Source organism: Coregonus lavaretus, assembly GCF_964263955.1.
Source record: "Coregonus lavaretus genome assembly, contig: HAP1_SCAFFOLD_428, whole genome shotgun sequence".
Classification (NCBI taxonomy): Eukaryota; Metazoa; Chordata; class Actinopteri; order Salmoniformes; family Salmonidae; genus Coregonus; species Coregonus lavaretus.
Window position 1 is genome coordinate 386,095 of NW_028156883.1, and position 26,962 is coordinate 413,056.

The 26,962-nt window shown below is 47.0% G+C and overlaps 1 protein-coding gene across 1 annotated transcript; it reads right to left on the reverse strand.

Annotated features, from left to right (window-relative positions):
* Positions 1–29: 29 nt before the first annotated feature.
* LOC311119602 (DIS3-like exonuclease 1) lies at positions 30–23,524 on the reverse strand. Its single transcript, XM_084194274.1, has 18 exons — positions 23,447–23,524; positions 22,617–22,752; positions 18,249–18,416; positions 15,039–15,117; positions 14,020–14,196; positions 13,005–13,174; positions 12,248–12,409; positions 10,224–10,486; positions 9,909–10,001; positions 8,187–8,341; positions 7,795–7,873; positions 7,414–7,543; positions 6,894–7,054; positions 6,324–6,478; positions 5,356–5,534; positions 3,735–3,880; positions 1,593–1,764; positions 30–1,317 (listed from the first exon to the last, which is right to left on the reverse strand). The coding sequence occupies exons 2-18, from the start codon at positions 22,704–22,706 to the stop codon at positions 943–945; spliced, it is 2,754 nt and encodes a 917-aa protein (XP_084050400.1). The 5' UTR covers positions 22,707–22,752; positions 23,447–23,524; the 3' UTR covers positions 30–942.
* Between the last annotated feature and the right edge of the window lie 3,438 nt (positions 23,525–26,962).

The following is a 26,962-nucleotide window of genomic DNA, read 5'->3' on the forward strand; positions in this document are numbered from 1 at the left end:
GGATTAATAAACATTTCACAGTTCAACTGTCAAGTTTGGTAATGCACTTTAATTCATAAAAAAAATTATACAATGGAATATTCCACTTGCAAATACTTACTGCCAAGATACCAACTGCCAAAATATTACAAAAATATATTTGGGTTAAAATACAATACCAGGCTGTACAATGGCATACAATCATCAGTGCCAGATGTCATTATACAGTTCAGTGAAAAAACAATGGCCTGAGAATCGATTTATGTGAAATATATTCTGTCTCTCAAATACAGCAAATGATAAAAATGTTTTGTAAAAACTAGCTGCTTGTTCCAGGTGTTGTTTCAATGGTACCTGTCCTGTTGAGTTAAAACCAGCGCTGCTGCTTGTTCCAGGTGTTGATTCTATGGTAGCTGTCCTGTTGAGTTAAAACCAGCGCTGCTGCTTGTTCCAGGTGTTGTTTCTATGGTACCTGTCCTGTTGAGTTAAAACCAGCGCTGCTGCTTGTTCCAGGTGTTGTTTCTATGGTACCTGTCCTGTTGAGTTAAAACCAGCGCTGCTGCTTGTTCCAGGTGTTGTTTCTATGGTACCTGTCCTGTTGAGTTAAAACCAGCGCTGCAGCTTGTTCCAGGTGTTGATTCTATGGTACCTGTCCCGTTGAGTTAAAACCAGCGCTGCTGCTTGTTCCAGGTGTTGTTTCTATGGTACCTGTCCCGTTGAGAGCTGCTCCTGAATCCGTGTGTATTCATGTATACAATAATACATGCATCCATCTCATCTCCCAACTTCAATCCACTGTTCATTTTCTAAATAAGACTAAGGATGTGCCTCCTCCTGCTTCCCCTCCTCCACAATAATCTGACCCAGAATCAGTGTTAAAGTTGTATGTATTTCTATGTTGATGTATCGCAGGGCTGAGCCGCTGTTCCCAGACCTGTTCCTCCTCCTACTTCTCCACCTCGTCTATGCTGACGTAGCACAAGCCTGAGCAGCTGCTCCCAGATCTCCACCACCTCCTGCTCCTCCACAGGCAGCCAGGTCCAGCAAGGCCATCTCCCTGACCTCCTCCAGGAGAGAGTAGAGGTTGGGGCTTTTACTCTGCCTGAACTCCCTCTCCTCCTTGGACAGTTTGGGGGCCCGGCACCTCTTCTCCTCCGCCTGTTGAGAGGCCTCCTCTGCCTGCCGAACCACCTCCTGGACCAGCTGGGACCGGCCCCTAGCCCCCTGGGGCTGAGGGGGCTGGGCCTGAGTCTCGGGGGCCTGGTGGGGCCTGTTGCTGACCACTTCCAGACGTAGTGTGTTTGAGTGACAACGTGATGGTTGTACTGAGATACGCACCTGAGGGGAAGAGGCGGGACAGAACTATCATTCGCTCATCCGTAAAGTACTGAAACCTGAGGAGCAGCTGGTTAGTCGAATCAGATGTGTTAGAGTAAGGCTGGAACAAAACCCTGCAGGAAGATAGCCCTCAGGGCCCGTATTCCCAAAGCATCTCATGGTAGTCCGTCCACCCCCCCCCTCCCCCTTATTCACTATGATTTAGGAGGCAAAACGGATCCTATAACAGCACTCCTAATCTTAGACACTTTGTAAAGTAATTGAGTGCAACTCACAGTGATGTGTTGGAACAAGTTGAAGGTGGAGGTGCCAGCAGCAGTAGTGGTACTGATGTGGTCCAGGTATCTCTGTAGAGAACCAGTCTGCCAGTCACATCCTCCGTCCTGTCTCTCACTCACCACCTGGCCCTCTCTGTTCTTCAGGTACACTGCCCCCTTCAGGCCATACCTGGGAACACACACTAGTGGTCAGTGTGTTATGGTATAGCAATAAGGCCCGAGGGGGGTGTGGTATATGGCCAATATACCACGGCTAAGGGCTGTTCTTAAGCACGACGCAACGCGGAGTGCCAGGATGCAGCCCTTAGCTGTGGTATATTGACCATATATCACAAACCCCCGAGGTGCCTTATTGCTATTATAAACTGGTTACCAATGTAATTAGAGCAGTAAAAATACATGTTTTGTCATACCTGTGGTATACTGTCAGCCAATCAGCATTCAGGGCTCAAACCACCCAGTTTTATGGATATTGTTCAATAAATATTTCAACATAAATCGCTGTGCTGTAATAGTGATCTACTGTATGTTTTTGCTCAGTTCAATGCTGTTTTGCTAGCCTGGTCTCAGATCTATTTGTGCTGTCTTGTCAACTCCTATGATCATTTACTAGTTGGCAATGACCATATGAGTTGGCAAGACAGCACCAACAGATCTGGGACCGTTCTAATATTATGACCTTACTGTGGTATGAAAACCAGTTCTACTGTTATGACCTTCCTGTTATGACCTTCCTGTGATATGAAGACCAGTTCTACTGTTATGACCTTCCTGTTATGACCTTCCTGTGATATGAAGACCAGTTCTACTGTTATGACCTTACTGTGGTATGAAGACCAGTTCTACTGTTATGACCTTCCTGTGATATGAAGACCAGCTCTACTGTTATGACCTTCCTGTGATATGAAGACCAGTTCTACTGTTATGACCTTACTGTGGTATGAAGACCAGTTCTACTGTTATGACCTTCCTGTGATATGAAGACCAGCTCTACTGTTATGACCTTCCTGTTATGACCTTACTGTGGTATGAAGACCAGTTCTACTGTTATGACCTTACTGTTATGACCTTCCTGTTATGACCTTACTGTGGTATGAAGACCCGTTCTACTGTTATGACCTTCCTGTTATGACCTTCCTGTGGTATGAAGACCAGTTCTACTGTTATGACCTTCCTGTGATATGAAGACCCGTTCTACTGTTATGACCTTACTGTGGTATGAAGACCAGTTCTACTGTTATAACCTTACTGTGATGACCTTCCTGTTATGACCTTCCTGTTATGACCTTACTGTGGTATGAAAACCAGTTCTACTGTTATGACCTTCCTGTTATGACCTTCCTGTGATATGAAGACCAGTTCTACTGTTATGACCTTCCTGTTATGACCTTCCTGTGATATGAAGACCAGTTCTACTGTTATGACCTTACTGTGGTATGAAGACCAGTTCTACTGTTATGACCTTCCTGTGATATGAAGACCAGCTCTACTGTTATGACCTTCCTGTTATGACCTTACTGTGGTATGAAGACCAGTTCTACTGTTATGACCTTACTGTTATGACCTTCCTGTTATGACCTTACTGTGGTATGAAGACCCGTTCTACTGTTATGACCTTCCTGTTATGACCTTCCTGTGGTATGAAGACCAGTTCTACTGTTATGACCTTCCTGTGATATGAAGACCCGTTCTACTGTTATGACCTTACTGTGGTATGAAGACCAGTTCTACTGTTATAACCTTACTGTGATGACCTTCCTGTTATGACCTTCCTGTTATGACCTTACTGTGGTATGAAGACCAGTTATACTGTTATGACCTTACTGTGGTATGAAGTCCAGTTCTACTGTTATGACCTTCCTGTTATGACCTTACTGTTATGACCTTTCTGTTATGACCTTTCTGTGATATACAGACCAGTTCTACTGTTATGACCTTACTGTGGTATGAAGACCAGTTCTACTGTTATGACCTTACTGTGATATGAAGACCAGCTCTAATGTTATGACCTTACTGTGGTATGAAGACCAGTTCTACTGTTATGACCTTACTGTGGTATGAAGACCAGTTCTACTGTTATGACCTTACTGTTATGACCTTACTGTGGTATGAAGACCAGTTCTACTGTTATGACCTTACTGTGGTATGAAGACCAGCATGCCGTTGGCTCTGATGGTGTAGATGACCGCGTCGGCCACACAGCGCTCATCTGTCTCTGGGTCTTTGTCTCTGAAGTAGAGACACTGGAACAGCTCTGTGGACAACTTCTGGGCGTGCTGCGCTGCCTGGGGGTCAGAGGGTAGAGGTTAGAGGTCAGGGGAAGTAGAGACACTGGAACAGCTCTGTGGACAACTTCTGGGCGTGCTGCGCTGCCTGGGGGTCAGAGGGTAGAGGTCAGGGGAAGTAGAGACACTGGAACAGCTCTGTGGACACCTTCTGGGCGTGCTGCGCTGCCTGGGGGTCAGAGGGTAGAGGTTAGAGGTCAGGGGAAGTAGAGACACTGGAACAGCTCTGTGGACACCTTCTGGGCGTGCTGCGCTGCCTGGGGGTCAGAGGGTAGAGGTTAGAGGAAGTAGAGACACTGGAACAGCTCTGTGGACACCTTCTGGGCGTGCTGCGCTGCCTGGGGGTCAGAGGGTAGAGGTTAGAGGTCAGGGGAAGTAGAGACACTGGAACAGCTCTGTGGACACCTTCTGGGCGTGCTGCGCTGCCTGGGGGTCAGAGGGTAGAGGTTAGAGGTCAGGGGAAGTAGAGACACTGGAACAGCTCTGTGGACACCTTCTGGGCGTGCTGTGCTGCCTGGGGGTCAGAGGGTAGAGGTCAGGGGAAGTAGAGACACTGGAACAGCTCTGTGGACAACTTCTGGGCGTGCTGCGCTGCCTGGGGGTCAGAGGGTAGAGGTTAGAGGAAGTAGAGACACTGGAACAGCTCTGTGGACAACTTCTGGGCGTGCTGCGCTGCCTGGGGGTCAGAGGGTAGAGGTTAGAGGAAGTAGAGACACTGGAACAGCTCTGTGGACACCTTCTGGGCGTGCTGCGCTGCCTGGGGGTCAGAGGGTAGAGGTTAGGGGAAGTAGAGACACTGGAACAGCTCTGTGGACAACTTCTGGGCGTGCTGCGCTGCCTGGGGGTCAGAGGGTAGAGGTTAGAGGAAGTAGAGACACTGGAACAGCTCTGTGGACAACTTCTGGGCGTGCTGCGCTGCCTGGGGGTCAGAGGGTCAGAGGGTAGAGGTCAGGGGAAGTAGAGACACTGGAACAGCTCTGTGGACAACTTCTGGGCGTGCTGCGCTGCCTGGGGGTCAGAGGGTAGAGGTTAGAGGTCAGGGGAAGTAGAGACACTGGAACAGCTCTGTGGACACCTTCTGGGCGTGCTGCGCTGCCTGGGGGTCAGAGGGTAGAGGTCAGGGGAAGTAGAGACACTGGAACAGCTCTGTGGACACCTTCTGGGCGTGCTGCGCTGCCTGGGGGTCAGAGGGTCAGAGGGTAGAGGTCAGGGGTCAGGGGTCAATGTCAGAAGATAACATCCTCACTGGGGATTTTCTACAGTAAAAAGTAAAAGACTCCACACACTGTGCTCTATGCTTCCATGTCATTTATTGAAACAACTTTGACCCTTAGGTCTTCATCACCACCAAGTCTCCCATTTTGAGATGAATAAAATAGCAGAAGTATGATACAGTACCATCTTCTCTTATATCATCGGATCTTATTTTGGTTTCTAATGCTATTGTGGATGTTTAGTATTGCTAAGATACTGACCCTGTTCTTGTTGTTGATTTGCTGAGCCACCTCCTCCAGCTCTTTGTTACTGGCTAAGACCTTGGCTGGCCCCGCCCCCTTCTCCATGGCGATGGCTGCAGTGAGCAGGCGGTGGACGATCATGTCGGCATAGCGACGGATGGGAGAGGTGAAGTGGGTGTATCGGTCCAGAGCCAGACCTGAAGGAAGGGACACAGAGGTCAACAAATCATCTCTGTCCAGATATAACCTGACCCCCTGTCCCCTGGGAGTAGATCTGAAAGAACTGGAGAGGTATTTGCAATATGATAAACTATCGAAAGACAAGGTAGAGCCACTGCCATATTGCTAGTGATAGTCCTGAGGACATTAGTTACCATAGTGATAGTACTGGTCCTGAGGAAATGAGTTACCATAGTGATAGTACTGGTCCTGAGGAAATGAGTTACCATAGTGATAGTACTGGTCCTGAGGAAATGAGTTACCATAGTGATAGTACTGGTCCTGAGGAAAATAGTTACCATAGTGATAGTACTGGTCCTGAGGACATTAGTTACCATAGTGACAGTACTGGTCCTGAGGACATTAGTTACCATAGTGATAGTACTGGTCCTGAGGACATTAGTTACCATAGTGACAGTACTGGTCCTGAGGACATTAGTTACCATAGTGATAGTACTGGTCCTGAGGACATTAGTTACCATAGTGATAGTACTGGTCCTGAGGACATTAGTTACCATAGTGATAGTACTGGTCCTGAGGACATTAGTTACCATAGTGATAGTACTGGTCCTGAGGACATTAGTTACCATAGTGATAGTACTGGTCCTGAGGACATTAGTTACCATAGTGATAGTACTGGTCCTGAGGATATTAGTTACCATAGTGATAGTACTGGTCCTGAGGACATTAGTTATCATAGTGATAGTACTGGTCCTGAGGACATTAGTTACCATAGTGATAGTACTGGTCCTGAGGACATTAGTTACCATAGTGATAGTACTGGTCGACAGGGCAGGCTCCGGTAGAGAAGTAGAGAGCGTTAGACATGGCCATGGTAGCCATCACCCTCAGCAACCGGTTCACCAGAGGGTCCCGGGGGTCCACAGCCCGGTCCAGAGAGTCAGCCAGGGCCTTGTTTGACCTGGGACAGGGAGTCAAGGTTATGGGTTGAACTTTACTGCTATTTGTAATTTGATCTAGCCTGTACGTTTGAATTAGTTGTTATTTTGGTTGACTGGTGTGTAGACACAGGATCAAACGCATTTGTCAAATACTTGGAGTTTGCACTTTTGGGAGTATTCCATTCGTTCCATTGCACAAGACAAAACTACATAAAGTGCAAGTCAATAATTTCACATATTTAATATGATACATGTCTGGACTGTTCCATGTCATGTGTCACTGTTCAAAGAGGAAAATAAATCCATGCATATCCATAGTTCAACGGCTTATAACATAGTTCATAGAAGTGTTATTAACACAGCTTATAACCTGTACCTGGTGTCTATGTATAGTTAAATGGCCTGGTTAGTTGGTGACACATAGTAACAGTATACCTGGTGTCTATGGTGAATCCGCGTGCCCGGGCACTGTCCTGTAGCTGGTTGAAGAACTCCTGGCGTGGGGGCGGGTGGTGGCGCAGCAAGGCCTGCTGGGGGAAACTCTCCTGGATCTTACGAGCCACCCAGTGGTTGGCATAGATCATACACTCTGCCACCTGGAAACAATCAATCACATGTATTTATTTATTAGATCATACGCTCTGCCACCTGGAAACCCACCCATCTCAATCACGTTAGCTAGTTTGTGCATTGGCTAGCTCCTTGATAGGAATGACAAGCAAGATTCGTTGACTAACATGCTGTGGTTTCTACTTCTTCAAATAGTCAATTACAACAGTCAAACATTACAACAGTCAAACATTACAACAGTCAAACATTACAACACTCAAACATTACAACATGTTTTTTTTTCTTTCTTCAATGTAATTTTTTCTCTCAACCTTTTTTGTCACAAGAAAACAGCGAACAGAAATATGAATGAAAACCTCTGTTGATCCAATGTTTTGTTACCCACCGTCTCATGGACCTCCAGCGGCTGTCTGGGCACCAGGGCTGTGATGTTCTTGTCCTCATCCAGCTGCGCCCTCACCTCTACCCCCTCCAGCTCCAACGCTCCCCCCCTGTCCCTCTGGCCACGCAGGCGTCTGGTGGACAGATATATGGTGCATTTAGGTATGTGTTATCTAATCATTCTTTAACAATGATTAAACAGAAACCACTAGTACACTAGAAAAACTAGTACCCACCTGGCGACGTGGGTGAGACAATGATTAAACAGAAAATCTCTAGAACCCACCTGGCGACGTGGGTGAGACAATGATTAAACAGAAACCCTCTAGTACCACCTGGCGACGTGGGTGAGACAATGATTAAACAGAAACCCTCTGGTACCCACCTGGCGACGTGGGTGAGGGTCTCCAGGGCCTGGGTGAGCTGGGCCAGCTTGGCATCCCTCTCCCCAGGGGGTAGCTGGGCTATATAATAATAATAATAATAATAATAATAATAATAATAATAATAATAATAATAATAATAGAATATGATTGTATTTATAGAATAAGAAAATAACAATAAGAAAATAACTTTATTGACTACATCATGTAGAAATCACCTTGGCTTCACAATAAGATTAATGAAACCAGAATAAAAAAAACATATGTGTTCAAAATGGAATGCTATTCCCTCTATAGTACACTACTTTTGGACAGCCTGGAGAAGAGTAGTGCACTATGAAGGAAATAGGGTGCCATTTGGGACACATTAACAGTATTAAAACATGATCGGTACCTAGTTCTGGGACCTCAGCCTCCTCTCCATTGAGCAGAGCCTGGGCCAGTTCATAGTAAAGCTGGTAGGAGGAGCGGATTAGTGTGCGACCGTACCACACCTTGTTCACCGCCAGAGTCTGGGCATCCAAGTCCCACATTACGCTCACGGCATACCTGGACACGCACAGACGGACACACAGTCAGCTGTTAATGAGGCGAGGACGTACAGCATCAGTCTGCCGGAGAGTTCCGGCCAACGTTACAAGAGTGACCTATGAGTGAATTAATAATCCTGATAAACTTCACTGAGGTTTACAGAGCAGAGGTCAGAGGTCAGTGTGATGTAGTGTTGTAGTGTTGAGCTCTCACCTGTCCACCCCTCCCAGCAGAGGTCAGAGGTCAGTGTGATGTAGTGTTGTAGTGTTGATCTCTCACCTGTCCACCCCTCCCAGCAGAGGTCAGAGGTCAGTGTGATGTAGTGTTGTAGTGTTGAGCTCTCACCTGTCCACCCCTCCCAGCAGAGGTCAGAGGTCAGTGTGATGTAGTGTTGTAGTGTTGAGCTCTCACCTGTCCACCCCTCCCAGCAGAGAGCAGAGGTCAGTGTGATGTAGTGTTGTAGTGTTGAGCTCTCACCTGTCCACCCCTCCCAGCAGAGAGCAGAGGTCAGTGTGATGTAGTGTTGAGCTCTCACCTGTCCACCCCTCCCAGCAGAGGTCAGAGGTCAGTGTGATGTAGTGTTGAGCTCTCACCTGTCCACCCCTCCCAGCAGAGGTCAGAGGTCAGTGTGATGTAGTGTTGAGCTCTCACCTGTCCACCCCTCCCAGCAGAGAGCAGAGGTCAGTGTGATGTAGTGTTGTAGTGTTGAGCTCTCACCTGTCCACCCCTCCCAGCAGAGGTCAGAGGTCAGTGTGATGTAGTGTTGAGCTCTCACCTGTCCACCCCTCCCAGCAGAGGTCAGAGGTCAGTGTGATGTAGTGTTGATCTCTCACCTGTCCACCCCTCCCAGCAGAGAGCAGAGGTCAGTGTGATGTAGTGTTGATCTCTCACCTGTCCACCCCTCCCAGCAGAGAGCAGAGGTCAGTGTGATGTAGTGTTGTAGTGTTGATCTCTCACCTGTCCACCCCTCCCAGCAGAGGTCAGAGGTCAGTGTGATGTAGTGTTGATCTCTCACCTGTCCACCCCTCCCAGCAGAGAGCAGAGGTCAGTGTGATGTAGTGTTGAGCTCTCACCTGTCCACCCCTCCCAGCAGAGGTCAGAGGTCAGTGTGATGTAGTGTTGTAGTGTTGAGCTCTCACCTGTCCACCCCTCCCAGCAGAGGTCAGAGGTCAGTGTGATGTAGTGTTGATCTCTCACCTGTCCACCCCTCCCAGCAGAGAGCAGAGGTCAGTGTGATGTAGTGTTGATCTCTCACCTGTCCACCCCTCCCAGCAGAGAGCAGAGGTCAGTGTGATGTAGTGTTGTAGTGTTGAGCTCTCACCTGTCCACCCCTCCCAGCAGAGGTCAGAGGTCAGTGTGATGTAGTGTTGTAGTGTTGAGCTCTCACCTGTCCACCCCTCCCAGCAGAGAGCAGAGGTCAGTGTGATGTAGTGTTGTAGTGTTGAGCTCTCACCTGTCCACCCCTCCCAGCAGAGGTCAGAGGTCAGTGTGATGTAGTGTTGTAGTGTTGAGCTCTCACCTGTCCACCCCTCCCAGCAGAGGTCAGAGGTCAGTGTGATGTAGTGTTGTAGTGTTGAGCTCTCACCTGTCCACCCCTCCCAGCAGAGAGCAGAGGTCAGCACTGAGGACGGCAGGCAGCATGTCATACCTCCGGTCGGCCAGGTAGTAGGTGGTGGCCCTGAGAACATGATCGGAGAAAGAGTTACTGGAGCTGGCCCAGTCACCAGCAGGGGGCGACTAACCTCACAACGTCTGACCATCCTGACTGTCAGACTGGAGGAGGGAGATGGAATAGCAGTTGGCTTAGGGAAAGTGGGTATTCCAGGGTAACTTTACGGGAGGCCCTGGCACATGCCTCACGTACACGGAAACGCATTCACTCCCTCCCTCTCCCTCTCACCTAGCGCGGGCCTCCAGGTCCGTCAGCGACCCCTCTTTAACAAAGTGTGTGACGTCAGCGATGTGGACGCCCAGCTCTAACCTCTGACCCCCCCCCGGGCCGGGGGGGAGGCTGCGTACGGACAGGGTGTCGTCTACGTCCTCACAGCCCCGAGGGTCGATGCTGAAAACCAGGTGGGTTTGTCTCAGGTCCCGTCTGGTAATCACCTCAGCAGGGTCCACTGACCAGGGGCTCTCAGGGGAGGACACTGGCATCTCGCCAAGCTAGATACACACAAACAGATGTGCAGTGACGCATACGTCCACATACAGAGACATGCAGACACACACACACACACACACACACACACACACACACCAATAACTATGTATTAAAAAAAAATTTAAAAAGCCACATTTCTGCAGAAGTACTCCACTGCATCGACAGGGTCTCCCAGCAGGAGACGTTTATGGAGGTAAGCACAAATATTTACATCTTAGTGCAAAGGCTGACTTGACTATAACCTACCTGGATACAGTTCTCTATGAGGATGGTGGATTATACTATAACCTACCTGGATACAGTTCTCTATGAGGATGGTGGATTATACTATAACCTACCTGGATACAGTTCTCTATGAGGATGGTGGATTATACTATAACCTACCTGGATACAGTTCTCTATGAGGATGGTGGATTATACTATAACCTACCTGGATACAGTTCTCTATGAGGATGGTGGATTATACTATAACCTACCTGGATACAGTTCTCTATGAGGATGGTGGATTATACTATAACCTACCTGGATACAGTTCTCTATGAGGATGGTGGATTATACAATAACCTACCTGGATACAGTTCTCTATGAGGATGGTGGATTATACTATAACCTACCTGGATACAGTTCTCTATGAGGATGGTGGATTATACTATAACCTACCTGGATACAGTTCTCTATGAGGATGGTGGATTATACTATAACCTACCTGGATACAGTTCTCTATGAGGATGGTGGATTATACAATAACCTACCTGGATACAGTTCTCTATGAGGATGGTGGATTATACTATAACCTACCTGGATACAGTTCTCTATGAGGATGGTGGATTATACTATAACCTACCTGGATACAGTTCTCTATGAGGATGGTGGATTATACTATAACCTACCTGGATACAGTTCTCTATGAGGATGGTGGATTATACTATAACCTACCTGGATACAGTTCTCTATGAGGATGGTGGATTATACTATAACCTACCTGGATACAGTTCTCTATGAGGATGGTGGATTATACTATAACCTACCTGGATACAGTTCTCTATGAGGATGGTGGATTATACTATAACCTACCTGGATACAGTTCTCTATGAGGATGGTGGATTATACAATAACCTACCTGGATACAGTTCTCTATGAGGATGGTGGATTATACTATAACCTACCTGGATACAGTTCTCTATGAGGATGGTGGATTATACTATAACCTACCTGGATACAGTTCTCTATGAGGATGGTGGATTATACTATAACCTACCTGGATACAGTTCTCTATGAGGATGGTGGATTATACTATAACCTACCTGGATACAGTTCTCTATGAGGATGGTGGATTATACTATAACCTACCTGGATACAGTTCTCTATGAGGATGGTGGATTATACTATAACCTACCTGGATACAGTTCTCTATGAGGATGGTGGATTATACTATATCCTACCTGGATACAGTTCTCTATGAGGATGGTGGATTATATATAACCTACCTGGATACAGTTCTCTATGAGGATGGTGGATTATACTATAACCTACCTGGATACAGTTCTCTATGAGGATGGTGGATTATACTATAACCTACCTGGATACAGTTCTCTATGAGGATGGTGGATTATACTATAACCTACCTGGATACAGTTCTCTATGAGGATGGTGGATTATACTATAACCTACCTGGATACAGTTCTCTATGAGGATGGTGGATTATACTATAACCTACCTGGATACAGTTCTCTATGAGGATGGTGGATTATACTAGAACCTACCTGCGCCTCAGAGAAAGGAGGTACGTGGATACAGTTCTCTATGAGGATGGTTTGGACCTCAGTCTCCAGCTCCCCAGCCCGGCCCAGCACCCTGACACTGTGTCCGTTCGGGTAGAGGGAGGTGCTGTCCCACGAGTCCAGACGCACTATCACACGGTGATCCTGGAGAGACGGGGGGAGGTGACAGGGTTCATGAACGATTCACAAGGACTATGTCCTTTTCACAGTCAGAGACTTAAAGCAAGCTGACCTGATTCAACGATTCTACTAATCATCAAGTCCTTGGTTAGTTTAATTACGTGTGCTTCCTGATTCAATTACTCTACTAATCATCAAGTCTTTGGTTAGTTTAATGAAGTGTGCTTCCTGATTCAATTACTCTACTAATCATCAAGTCCTTGGTTAGTTTAATGAAGTGTGCTTCCTGATTCAATTACTCTACTAATCATCAAGTCCTTGGTTAGTTTAATGAAGTGTGCTTCCTGATTCAATTACTCTACTAATCATCAAGTCCTTGGTTAGTTTAATGAAGTGTGCTTCCTGATTCAATTACTCTACTAATCATCAAGTCCTTGGTTAGTTTAATGAAGTGTGCTTCCTGATTCAATTACTCTACTAATCATCAAGTCCTTGGTTAGTTTAATTAAGTGTGCTCATGCTGATGTTTAAGATGGAGGTTGAGGAACACTGTTAGTGTCTCTTTTTAAACCTGTTTGATGTTAATTGCTCTCTCTCCATGTCCAAACACTGATCTGACCTGCAGTTTGTCAGCCTGTTGGGTGCTGATGCGGATCTTGGGGATGCGTTGGTCCCAGGGCGTGGCCAGGATACGCTGGGAGTTCCTGCTCTGTGATTGGGTCTCCTCCTTGGGGGGAAAGGTCACGACATAGTCCCTCCAGTTCCTCTGAAGGATCCCCACCACACGACCTGGAGGGAGGGGGTGAGAGAGGTAAGGAGGAAGGGAGGGAAGGAAGGAGATAGAGGGAGAAGAGAGAGAGAGAGAGAGAGAGAGAGAAAGGGGGAGAAGGAGGGAGAAGAGAGAGAGAGAGGGAGAAGAGAGAGAAGAGGGGAGAGAGAGGGAGAAGAGAGAGAGGAGGGGAGAGGGGTGGAAGGAGAAGAGGGGAGAGAGACAGAGAGGGAGAAGAGAGAGGAGGGGAGAGAGAGAGGAGGGAGAAGGAGGGAGAAGAAAGAGAGGAGGGGAGAGAGGGGGGAGAAGGAGGGAGAAGAGAAAGAGAAGGGGACAGAGAGAGAGAGAAGGAGGGAGAAGAGAGAGAATAGGGGAGAGAGGGGGAGGAGGGAGAAGAGAGAGAGGAAGGGAGAGAGAGAGGGAGAAGGAGGGAGAAGAGAGAGAAGAGGAGAGAGAGAGAGAGCGAGAGAGAGAGAAGAGGGGAGAGAGAGGGAGAAGGAGGGAGAAGAGAGAGAGGAGGGGAGAGAGGGGGAGAAGGAGGGAGGAGGGAGAAGAGAGAGGAGGGGAGAGAGAGGGAGCGAGAGAGAGAGAAGAGAGAGAAGAGGGGAGAGAGAGGGAGAAGGAGGGAGAAGAAAGAGAGGAGGGGAGAGAGAGAGAGAGAGGGGGGGGGAGAGAGAGAGAGAGAGAAGGAGGGGGAGTAAATGATACATGTTACATTTATGTTATCCTAGTCTTTATTCTGTATGTACTGTCTAGTATCTCATCCATTCAGTCTAGGAAAGGCAGAGGTGAGTAATTGAGACAGGAATTCAGACAGTAGGTCAGTAGTGTGTATGTGTGTGTGTGTGTGTGTGTGTGTGTGTACCTGTGAACATGGGTTGGCTCTGCGTCTCGTCTCCCTTCTCCTCCCCCTGTCCCTCCGTCAGGGCCGTGGTTCTCCCTCTCCACTCCCCCTTCGGCAACAGCTCCACGGCAACCATATCGCCATGCACCGCCCGGTTACGATTCTTCCCCCCACACACCAGCACATCACTGTTCAGCTCTGGGAGAGGATATACAGTGGGCTCCAACAGTATTGGGACAGTGGCTCTGGGAGAGGATATACAGGGAGCTCCAACAGTATTGGGACAGTGGCTCTGGGAGAGGATATACAGGGAGCTCCAACAGTATTGGGACAGTGGCTCTGGGAGAGGATATACAGGGAGCTCCAACAGTATTGGGACAGTGACACATGTTTGGTTGTTTTGGCTCTGTACTCCAGCACTTTGGATTTGAAATTATACAATGATTATGAGGTTAACGTGCAGACTGGCAGCTTTAATTTGAGGGGATTTTCATCCATATATTTTTGTACACAGTCCACCAAAAGTATTGGGACAAATGCACTTATGTGTATTAAAGTAGTCAGATGTTCAGTATTTGGTCCCATATTCTTAGCACTCAATGACTACATCAAGCTTGTGACTCTACAATCTTGTTGGATGCATTTGCTGTTTGTTTTGGTTGTGTTTCAGATTATTTTGTGCCCAATAGGAATGAATGGTAAATAATGTACTGTGTCATTTTGGAGTCACTTTTACTGTCAATATGAATAGAATATGTTTCTAAACACTTCTACATTAATGTGGATCCTACCATGATTGCGGATAATCCTGAATGAATTGTGAATAATGATGAGTGAGAAAGTTACAGACGCACAAATATCATACCCCCAAGAAAGAAATGCTAATCTTTCACTATTACAATAACGGGATATTAGCATTTTTTTTTTTTGGGGGGGGGGGTAACTTTGTGCGTCTGTAACTTTCTCACTCATCCTTACTCATGTAGGATTATCTGTAATCATGGACTTTTTTAGAAAGTAGGTCTTGCTGTGGAACACACCTGAGTTCTTGTTGGAAGAGCCCTCAAAGCGGACGAAGGCTTCATGCTGGGCCCTGTGCTTGTTCACATTCAGAGTGCCCTGGAATGGAAGGACAGAGAGACAGAAGACTTAGTGCCCTGGAATGGAAGGACAGAGAGACAGAAGACTTAGTGCCCTGGAATGGAAGGACAGAGAGACAGAAGACTTAGTGCCCTGGAATGGAATGACAGAGAGACAGAAGACTTAGTGCCCTGGAATGGAAGGACAGAGAGACAGAAGACTTAGTGCCCTGGAATGGAAGGACAGAGAGACAGAAGACTTAGTGCCCTGGAATGGAAGGACAGAGAGACAGAAGACTTAGTGCCCTGGAATGGAAGGACAGAGAGACAGAATACTTAGTGCCCTGGAATGGAAGGACAGAGAGACAGAAGACTTAGTGCCCTGGAATGGAAGGACAGAGAGACAGAAGACTTAGTGCCCTGGAATGGAAGGACAGAGAGACAGAAGACTTAGTGCCCTGGAATGGAAGGACAGAGAGACAGAAGACTTAGTGCCCTGGAATGGAAGGACAGAGAGACAGAAGACTTAGTGCCCTGGAATGGAAGGACAGAGAGACAGAATACTTAGTGCCCTGGAATGGAAGGACAGAGAGACAGAAGAAGAAAACACTTTACTGTCGATTGTCTTTTTTTAAAGTCATTTAGCAGACGCACATATCCAGAGTGACTTACAGCAGCGATATGGGCTAAGTGCCTTGCTCAAGGGCACATCGACAGATTTCACCTAGTCAGCTCTACGATTCAAACCAGCAACCTTTCAGTTACTGGCCTAACCGCTTAACCGTTAGGTTACCACCCAGCCCACATTGGACCCAGCCCACGGTGACCTTCTCCCTTACCTCACATCGCTCATCAACTCATCCTTGACCGCTGGCTATGTCCCTTCCGTCTTCAAGAGAGCGAGAGTTGCACCCCTTCTCAAAAAACCTACACTCGATTCCTCCGATGTCAACAACTACAGACCAGTATTCCTTCTTTCTTTTCTCTCCAAAACTCTTGAGCGTGCCGTCTTTAGCCAACTCTCTTGCTATCTCTCTCAGAATTACCTTCTTGATCCAAACCAGTCAGGTTTCAAGACTGGTCATTCAACTGAGACTGCTCTTCTCTGTGTCACGGAGGCTCTCCGCACTGCTAAAGCTAACTCTCTCTCCTCTGCTCTTGTCCTTCTAGACCTGTCTGCTGCCTTTGATACTGTGACCATCAGATCCTCCTCTCCACCCTCTCCGAGCTGGGTATCTCCGGCGCGGCTCACTCTTGGATTGCGTCCTACCTGACCGGTCGCTCCTACCAAGTGGCGTGGCGAGAATCTCTCTCCGCACCACGTGCTCTCACCACTGGTGTCCCCCAGGGCTCAGTTCTAGGCCCTCTCCTATTCTCGCTATACACCAAGTCACTTGGCTCTGTCATATCCTCACATGGCCTCTCCTATCATTGCTACGCAGACGACACAATAATTATTCTCCTTTCCCCCTTCTGATAACCAGGTGGCGAATCGCATCTCTGCATGTCTGGCAGACATATCAGTGTGGATGACGGATCACCACCTCAGCTGAACCTCGGCAAGACGGAGTTGCTCTTCCTCCCGGGGAAGGACTGCCCGTTCCATGATCTCGCCATCACGGTTGACAACTCCGTTGTGTCCTCCTCCCAGAGTGCGAAGAGCCTTGGCGTGACCCTGGACAACACCCTGTCGTTCTCCGCTAACATCAAGGCGGTGACCCGATCCTGTAGGTTCATGCTCTACAACATTCGGAGAGTACGACCCTGCCTTACACAGGAAGCGGCACAGGTCCTAATCCAGGCACTTGTCATCTCCCGTCTGGATTACTGCAACTCGCTGTTGGCTGGGCTCCCTGCCTGTGCCATTAAACCCCTACAACTCATCCAGAATGCCGCAGCCCGTCTGGTGTTCAACCTTCCCAAGTTCTCTCACGTCACCCCGCTCCTCCGCACACTCCACTGGCTTCCAGTTGAAGCTCGCATCTGCTACAAGACCATGGTGCTTGCCTACGGAGCTGTGAGGGGAACGGCACCTCCGTACCTTCAGGCTCTCATCAGTCCCTACAACCAAACGAGGGTATTGCGTTCATCCACCTCTGGCCTGCTGGCCCCCCTACCTCTGCGGAAGCACAGTTCCCGCTCAGCCCAGTCAAAACTGTTCGCTGCTCTGGCACCCCAATGGTGGAACAAGCTCCCTCACGACGCCAGGACAGTGGAGTCACTTACCACCTTCCGGAGACACTTGAAACCCCACCTCTTTAAGGAATACCTGGGATAGGATAAAGTAATCATTCTACCCCCACTTACCCCACACCAAAGAAAAAAAAAAGAAAAGAAAAAAACATATTGTAAAGTGGTTATCCCACTGGCTATAAGGTGAATGCACCAATTTGTAAGTCGCTCTGGATAAGAGCGTCTGCTAAATGACGTAAATGTAAAAATTGGAGGGACATTTTCAGATCACAGAAATGTGTATTTTTGGCTATTGGTGTTTTTGGTGTTCGCTTTTCTCCAGGGTTGTTGTGTTTGTAGGCCACAAAATGGCTGTCGAGGAGGACCTTTTCACCAGGGTTGTTGTGTTTGTAGGCCACAAAATGGCTGTCGAGGAGGACCTTTTCTCCAGGGTTGTTGTGTTTGTAGGCCACAAAATGGCTGTCGAGGAGGACCTTCACATCTGAGTGTAGTTTGAAGTAAAGAGGAGGACCTTCACATCTGAGTGTAGTTTGAAGTAAAGAGGAGGATCTTCACATCTGAGTGTAGTTTGAAGTAAAAAGGAGGACCTTCACATCTGAGTGTAGTTTGAAGTAAACATGAGGACCTTCACATCTGAGTGTAGTTTGAAGTAAAGAGGAGGACCTTCACATCTGAGTGTAGTTTGAAGTAAAGAGGAGGACCTTCACATCTGAGTGTAGTTTGAAGTAAAGAGGAGGACCTTCACATCTGAGTGTAGTTTGAAGTAAAGCTCCACATGTCCAACAGTCTGCTCTTCATTCCTTTATATGCTCCACTGAGGAGAGATGTTAAACTGATCAGGTCGGTGGCCACTGCGCTTCCGCCACAAACACACACACACACACTTGTAAACACCCACATCCGCACATAAAACACGCACAAAAACACACACATACATAGTGTCAACTGTCACACACCGCTGTTCAAACACACACATGCCTGTATGTATCGGCCAGACTTAATGCCAGCCTCCAGGACCTCGGCAGGCAGGTGTTCAGTGTACTCTCTCTCCGTCCCCTCGCTCCCTCTCTCCCGCAGGGACTGAGCGATGGAGCAGTACAGCTCCTGGGCAGCCTGCAGCTCCGGCCAGAACGTCTGCAGGTACTCCTGAACATAGAAATAGAATGTCATTATGCCATCATTGACTTGAATGGGCAGGCCCCGTTCTACTCATTCTAGTTCTGTGCTCCTGAAGACCAAGAGACATGCACAAGGTAATGATACACTGACTGATAATATAAGCCACTTAGGATATGCTTTTATCCTATGTTTAGTATGTGTAGGCTATGTGCTCCCTGCAGGAATTGAACCCACAACCTTGGAGTTGTAGACCTAAAGACTACACTATACCAACTGAGCCACACAGGACCGATAACATGGTAAACACTATACCAACTGAGCCACACAGGACCGATAACATGGTAAACACTATACCAACTGAGCCACACAGGACCGATAACATGGTAAACACTATACCAACTGAGCCACACAGGACCGATAACATGGTAAACACTATACCAACTGAGCCACACAGGACCGATAACATGGTAAACACTATACCAACTGAGCCACACAGGACCGATAACATGGTAAACACTATACCAACTGAGCCACACAGGACCGATAACATGGTAAACACTATACCAACTGAGCCACACAGGACCGATAACATGGTAAACGCTATACCAACTGAGCCACACAGGACCGATAACATGGTAAACGCTATACCAACTGAGCCACACAGGACCGATAACATGGTAAACGCTATACCAACTGAGCCACACAGGACCGATAACATGGTAAACACTATACCAACTGAGCCACACAGGACCGATAACATGGTAAACACTATACCAACTGAGCCACACAGGACCGATAACATGGTAAACACTATACCAACTGAGCCACACAGGACCGATAACATGGTAAACACTATACCAACTGAGCCACACAGGACCGATAACATGGTAAACACTATACCAACTGAGCCACACAGGACCGATAACATGGTAAACACTATACCAACTGAGCCACACAGGACCGATAACATGGTAAACACTATACCAACTGAGCCACACAGGACCGATAACATGGTAAACACTATACCAACTGAGCCACACAGGACCGATAACATGGTAAACACTATACCAACTGAGCCACACAGGACCGATAACATGGTAAACACTATACCAACTGAGCCACACAGGACCGATAACATGGTAAACACTATACCAACTGAGCCACACAGGACCGATAACATGGTAAACACTATACCAACTGAATGAAAACGGATCTGAACCCGACCCTGCTTCTTGTATGGGTCCATTTGACTGAGGTTCCACTAGCCACGTATTCACCTATGGAGGAGGAGTATACGGCAGGGTTCTCACTAGCCACGTATTCACCTATGGAGGAGTATACGGCAGGGTTCTCACTAGCCACGTATTCACCTATGGAGGAGTATACGGCAGGGTTCTCACTAGCCACGTATTCACCTATGGAGGAGTATACGGCAGGGTTCTCACTAGCCACGTATTCACCTATGGAGGAGTATACGGCAGGGTTCTCACTAGCCACGTATTCACCTATGGAGGAGTATACGGCAGGGTTCTCACTAGCCACGTATTCACCTATGGAGGAGTATACGGCAGGGTTCTCACTAGCCACGTATTCACCTATGGAGGAGTATACGGCAGGGTTCTCACTTGCCACGTATTCACCTATGGAGGAGTATACGGCAGGGTTCTCACTAGCCACGTATTCACCTATGGAGGAGGAGTATACGGCAGGGTTCTCACTAGCCAAGTATTCACCTATGGAGGAGTATACGGCAGGGTTCTCACTTGCCACGTATTCACCTATGGAGGAGTATACGGCAGGGTTCTCACTAGCCACGTATTCACCTATGGAGGAGGAGTATACGGCAGGGTTCTCACTAGCCACGTATTCACCTATGGAGGAGTATACGGCAGGGTTCTCACTAGCCACGTATTCACCTATGGAGGAGGAGTATACAGTATGCTATGGGTTCATCTTTAGTCATGTTAGCACCATTAAAGGGCAATGGGACAGAACAGGCATTGGGTACCTGGAGAGATCATATTGCTGAATCTACCTTTAACATGGTCTGGACTTTTGTGTATAATGTCATATTGCTGAGTGCACCTTTAACCTAATGAGGCTGTGTGTATTATAGTGTACCTGTGTAGACAGGATGTAGACACCACAGTTGAGGCTGTGTGTATTATAGTGTACCTGTGTAGACAGGATGTAGACACCACAGTTGAGGCTGTGTGTATTATAGTGTACCTGTGTAGACAGGATGTAGACACCACAGTTGAGACTGTGCGTATTATAGTGTACCTGTGTAGACAGGATGTAGACACCACAGTTGAGGCTGTGTGTATTATAGTGTACCTGTGTAGACAGGATGTAGACACCACAGTTGAGGCTGTGTGTATTATAGTGTACCTGTGTAGACAGGATGTATACACCACAGTTGAGGCTGTGTGTATTATAGTGTACCTGTGTAGACAGGATGTAGACACCACAGTTGAGGCTGTGTGTATTATAGTGTACCTGTGTAGACAGGATGTAGACACCACAGTTGAGGCTGTGTGTATTATAGTGTACCTGTGTAGACAGGATGTAGACACCACAGTTGAGACTGTGCGTATTATAGTGTACCTGTGTAGACAGGATGTAGACACCACAGTTGAGGCTGTGTGTATTATAGTGTACCTGTGTAGACAGGATGTAGACATCACAGTTGAGGCTGTGTGTATTATAGTGTACCTGTGTAGACAGGATGTAGACACCACAGTTGAGGCTGTGTGTACTATAGTGTACCTGTGTAGACAGGATGTAGACACCACAGTTGAGGCTGTGTGTACTATAGTGTACCTGTGTAGACAGGATGTAGACACCACAGTTGAGGCTGTGTGTATTATAGTGTACCTGTGTAGACAGGATGTAGACACCACAGTTGAGGCTGTGTGTATTATAGTGTACCTGTGTAGACAGGATGTAGACACCACAGTTGAGGCTGTGCGTATTTTAGTGTACCTGTGTAGACAGGATGTAGACACCACAGTTGAGACTGTGCGTATTATAGTGTACCTGTGTAGACAGGATGTAGACACCACAGTTGAGACTGTGTGTATTATAGTGTACCTGTGTAGACAGGATGTAGACACCACAGTTGAGGCTGTGTGTACTATAGTGTCCCTGTGTAGACAGGATGTAGACACCACAGTTGAGGCTGTGTGTATTATAGTGTACCTGTGTAGACAGGATGTAGACACCACAGTTGAGGCTGTGTGTATTATAGTGTCCCTGTGTATACAGGATGTAGACACCACAGTTGAGGCTGTGTGTATTATAGTGTACCTGTGTAGACAGGATGTAGACACCACAGTTGAGGCTGTGTGTATTATAGTGTACCTGTGTAGACAGGATGTAGACACCACAGTTGAGGCTGTGTGTATTATAGTGTACCTGTGTAGACAGGATGTAGACACCACAGTTGATGCTGTGTGTACTATAGTGTACCTGTGTAGACAGGATGTAGACACCACAGTTGAGGCTGTGTGTATTATAGTGTACCTGTGTAGACAGGATGTAGACACCACAGTTGAGGCTGTGTGTACTATAGTGTACCTGTGTAGACAGGATGTAGACACCACAGTTGAGGCTGTGCGTATTTTAGTGTACCTGTGTAGACAGGATGTAGACACCACAGTTGAGACTGTGCGTATTATAGTGTACCTGTGTAGACAGGATGTAGACACCACAGTTGAGACTGTGCGTATTATAGTGTACCTGTGTAGACAGGATGTAGACACCACAGTTGAGGCTGTGTGTATTATAGTGTACCTGTGTAGACAGGATGTAGACACCACAGTTGAGGATGTGTGTATTATAGTGTACCTGTGTAGACAGGATGTATACACCACAGTTGAGGCTGTGTGTATTATAGTGTACCTGTGTAGACAGGATGTAGACACCACAGTTAAGGCTGTGTGTATTATAGTGTACCTGTGTAGACAGGATGTAGACACCACAGTTGAGGCTGTGTGTATTATAGTGTACCTGTGTAGACAGGATGTAGACACCACAGTTGAGGCTGTGTGTATTATAGTGTACCTGTGTAGACAGGATGTAGACACCACAGTTGAGGCTGTGTGTATTATAGTGTACCTGTGTAGACAGGATGTAGACACCACAGTTGAGGCTGTGTGTATTATAGTGTACCTGTGTAGACAGGATGTAGACACCACAGTTGAGGCTGTGTGTATTATAGTGTACCTGTGTAGACAGGATGTAGACACCACAGTTGAGGCTGCTGTACTCTGCCACAGCGGTCTGGTCTTCAGTGATCATCACTACTGGCTTCATACCTGCCAGGTGGTCATGGTACCACACTGCAGCGTGGTACACACACCTAGAGGGGGGAGACAAGGACACACCTGTATTAGCATACACACACAGATACACAGAGTCATGCCTAAACGCACACACACACACACACACAATGTTCCAATGTACGTATTATGTACCTACAAATGGCAACTTGACTTGTATTAACTGGCTTAATATTGGGTTTTACAGTTGGAGGACGAGGAGGAGGAGGAGGAAGAGGAGGAGGAGGAAAGGAGGAGGAGGAGGAAGAGGAGGATGAGGAAGAGGAGGAGGAGGAGGAGGAGGAGGGGGAAAGGAGGAGGAGGAAGAGGAGGGGGCAAGGAGGAGGTGGAAGAGGAGGGGGCAAGGAGGAGGAGGAGAAGGAGGGGGCAAGGAGGAGGAGGAGAAGGAGGGGGCAAGGAGGAGGAGGAGGAGGGGGCAAGGAGGAGGAGGAGGAGGGGGCAAGGAGGAGGAGATTAAGGCGAGGAGAAGTAGGAGAAGGAGGATGAAGGCGGATGAGGATGAGGATGAGGAGGAGGAGGCAGAAGGCGGAGGAGGAGGAGGAGGAGGAGGAGGAAGAGGAGGAGGAGGAAGAGGAGGAGGAGGCAGAAGGCGGAGGAGGAGGAGGCAGAAGGCGGAGGAAGAGGAGGCAGAAGGCGGAGGAGGAGGAAGAAGGCGGAGGAGGAGGAGGCAGAAGGCGGAGGAGGAGGTGTAGGAGGAGGATGAAAGCCACTCACCTGGTCTGCCATTTGTCCTGCGGCTCTCCCTTTTCTCTGGGGCAGTAGGAATACTCCTGGAACTCGTTGGCAAACAGGATACAGTCATGACGGGGGTCCTTCAGCAAGCTGCGCAGCCGATTGTACTGCCTGATACAAACAATTCATTTCAACTCAAAGTGCATCGTTATGCTGATATAAAGTGTGATAAAACAAATACTTTAAAATGGTAGACCTTAAATAAACAACGTAAAAGTTAAAAAGATAACAAGAAATAGCGAAGGCAACTCATGAAGTATGCCCCTAGATTAGTCTAATAACCTTGTAACCTACAGTATGTAGTCTAATAACCTTGTAACCTACAGTATGTAGTCTAATAACCTTGTAACCTACAGTATGTAGTCTAATAACCTTGTAACCTACAGTATGTAGTCTAATAACCTTGTAACCTACAGTATGTAGTCTAATAACCTTGTAACCTACAGTATGTAGTCTAATAACCTTGTAACCTACAGTATGTAGTCTAATAACCTTGTAACCTACAGTATGTAGTCTAATAACCTTGTAACCTACAGTATGTAGTCTAATAACCTTGTAACCTACAGTATGTAGTCTAATAACCTTGTAACCTACAGTATGTAGTCTAATAACCTTGTAGCCTACAGTATGTAGTCTAATAACCTTGTAGCCTACAGTATGTAGTCTAATAACCTTGTAGCCTACAGTATGTAGTCTAATAACCTTGTAACCTACAGTATGTAGTCTAATAACCTTGTAACCTACAGTATGTAGTCTAATAACCTTGTAACCTACAGTATGTAGTCTAATAACCTTGTAACCTACAGTATGTAGTCTAATAACCTTGTAGCCTACAGTATGTAGTCTAATAACCTTGTAACCTACAGTATGTGATAACCTAACTCAATACAAAGCTTCCTACCAACTTGAAAGAGTGTGTAACAGGATAGTGTCAGTCATATACCAGAGTCTCCCTGACTCAGCGGTTCATCCTGGGGTCCCCTGTGTGTTGTAGTGAATAGAGCTCTGCAATTACCAACTACACAGCATGACATCAGCACACCTTAGTTACACACACAAACACGCATTCATGCGCACGCTCGCACGCATACACACGCATACCTTGTAGCGGCTATATACGCACACACATAAGCTAAGTAGTCCGAAAAGTGAAGCCTCATCACATTAACGATGCAACAGATTTATAAAATGGAAGCGAACAGAACCAAATGAGACCAGGACGAGGCTGCTGAAGGGCCTGGTGGGACTGTTATTTACACTGGTCATCAACTTTGTCAAGAACAACACCAATGTATCCGTGTGTATAATGTTAGAATGGTTGCGTAACACACAGTATTGGCTACATTATTCATAGACAGGCTAGATCCTGTTTAGCTTGATCAGCATAGCTGTGGTATAACAAGGTTCTTTTTACCCAACCCTCAAAAAGGTGGATTTGTATTAAAAGGTAATATGGAGGAAGTTGCCTTATTTGTCCTCTAAGTCTCACTCAATCACCTCTAACTAGGACCTGAGCCCACGCTACACATTGTCTCAGAGATTTCTTGGCACGGCCATGGCTGAGTGTAGAACTAAAGTGCTGTCTCTGAGGCGGTGCTGAGGATGTGCCATTGGGCCATTTAGGTCTAATACACCTGTGTCTTCGACTATGATAGATATGTCATAGGAGAGCTGTAGGTTTACTCTGCCCTACTAAGCAATTGTAATTTCTTTGACATTAAATACATGCTTTATCATGTGGACAAATATCCTGCCTCCATTGTGTTGCGTTATGGAGAAAATGGGGGTTCATGTTTGCAGTAACTGCAAAAAAAAGTTACATTGAAACCAAGGTAAAGGGCAGCAGCTGGCATCACTCACGTCAGTTCCGGCATTTTCCCCAGGTTTCACTGAGCTTTGGGCTGGGGTGTCTACGCTAAACCTGGGTTTTATTTATTGTTCTTCGCTGATACAAGTATCAAACTATTTGTGCTAAAAGTTTGTGTTATAAAACAATCATCCTAGAAACGTATTCCAGTGGATGTACACAGCAAGAAGGCAGGAACTACCGTCTAGGGTCAAAGGTCATGTCAGAAGTCAGGGCCAATATGAATAAAAAATTACCTCATAGTAAGACACAGATAACCACATTTCCAATGACCTGCCTACATTTCATTTTTAAAAAAGCTTTGAAGTCATTTTTCTCAGTTTCACTCTATGAGCAGTTACTGCTCTTTTGCTTGGTAGGGCAGAACTGTTCTGTACCCATGACATAGTCATAGGAGAGATCTACTGTTCTGTACCCATGACATAGTCATAGGAGAGGTTTACTGTTCTGTACCCATGACATAGTCATAGGAGAGATCTACTGTTCTGTACCCATGACATAGTCACAGGAGAGGTCTACCGTTCTGTACCCATGACATAGTCATAGGAGAGATCTACTGTTCTGTACCCATGACATAGTCATAGGAGAGGTGTAGGTCTGTTCTGTACCCATGACATAGTCATAGGAGAGGTGTAGGTCTGTTCTGTACCCATGACATAGTCATAGGAGAGGTCTACTGTTCTGTACCCATGACATAGTCATAGGAGAGATCTACTGTTCTGTATCCATGACATAGTCATAGGAGAGGTTTACTGTGCTGTACCCATGACATAGTCATAGGAGAGGTCTACTGTTCTGTACCCATGACATAGTCATAGGAGAGATCTACTGTTCTGTATCCATGACATAGTCATAGGAGAGGTTTACTGTGCTGTACCCATGACATAGTCATAGGAGAGATCTACTGTTCTGTACCCATGGCATAGTCATAGGAGAGGTGAAGCTACTATATCCCCTCACGCCAATGGTAGATGTCTCATTACTACTGTATGCCCTCACGCCAATGGTAGATGTCTCATTACTACTGTATGCCCTCACGCCAATGGTAGATGTCTCATTACTACTGTATGGTGGTGATGTGCCATTGGGCATTTAGATTTAGTGTACCTCGGTCCTCTGCTATGATAGATAGGCTATGCCAATGGAGTGGTGTAGGCCTAGCTACTCAACCTGTGTTACCGTAATTATCTCATTGGAGTGGTGTAGGCCTAGCTACTCAACCTGTGTTACCGTCATTATCTCATTGGAGTGGTGTAGGCCTAGCTACTCAACCTGTGTTACCGTAATTATCTCATTGGAGTGGTGTAGGCCTAGCTACTCAACCTGTGTTACCGTAATTATCTCATTGGAGTGGTGTAGGCCTAGCTACTCAACCTGTGTTACCGTAATTATCTCATTGGAGTGGTTTAGGCCTAGTTACTCAACCTGTGTTACCGTAACTATCTCAATGGAGTGGTGTAGGCCTAGCTACTCAACCTGTGTTACCGTAATTATCTCATTGGAGTGGTGTAGGCCTAGCTACTCAACCTGTGTTACCGTAATTATCTCAATGGAGGGGTGTAGGCCTAGCTACTCAACCTGTGTTACCGTAATTATCTCATTGGAGTGGTGTAGGCCTAGCTACTCAACCT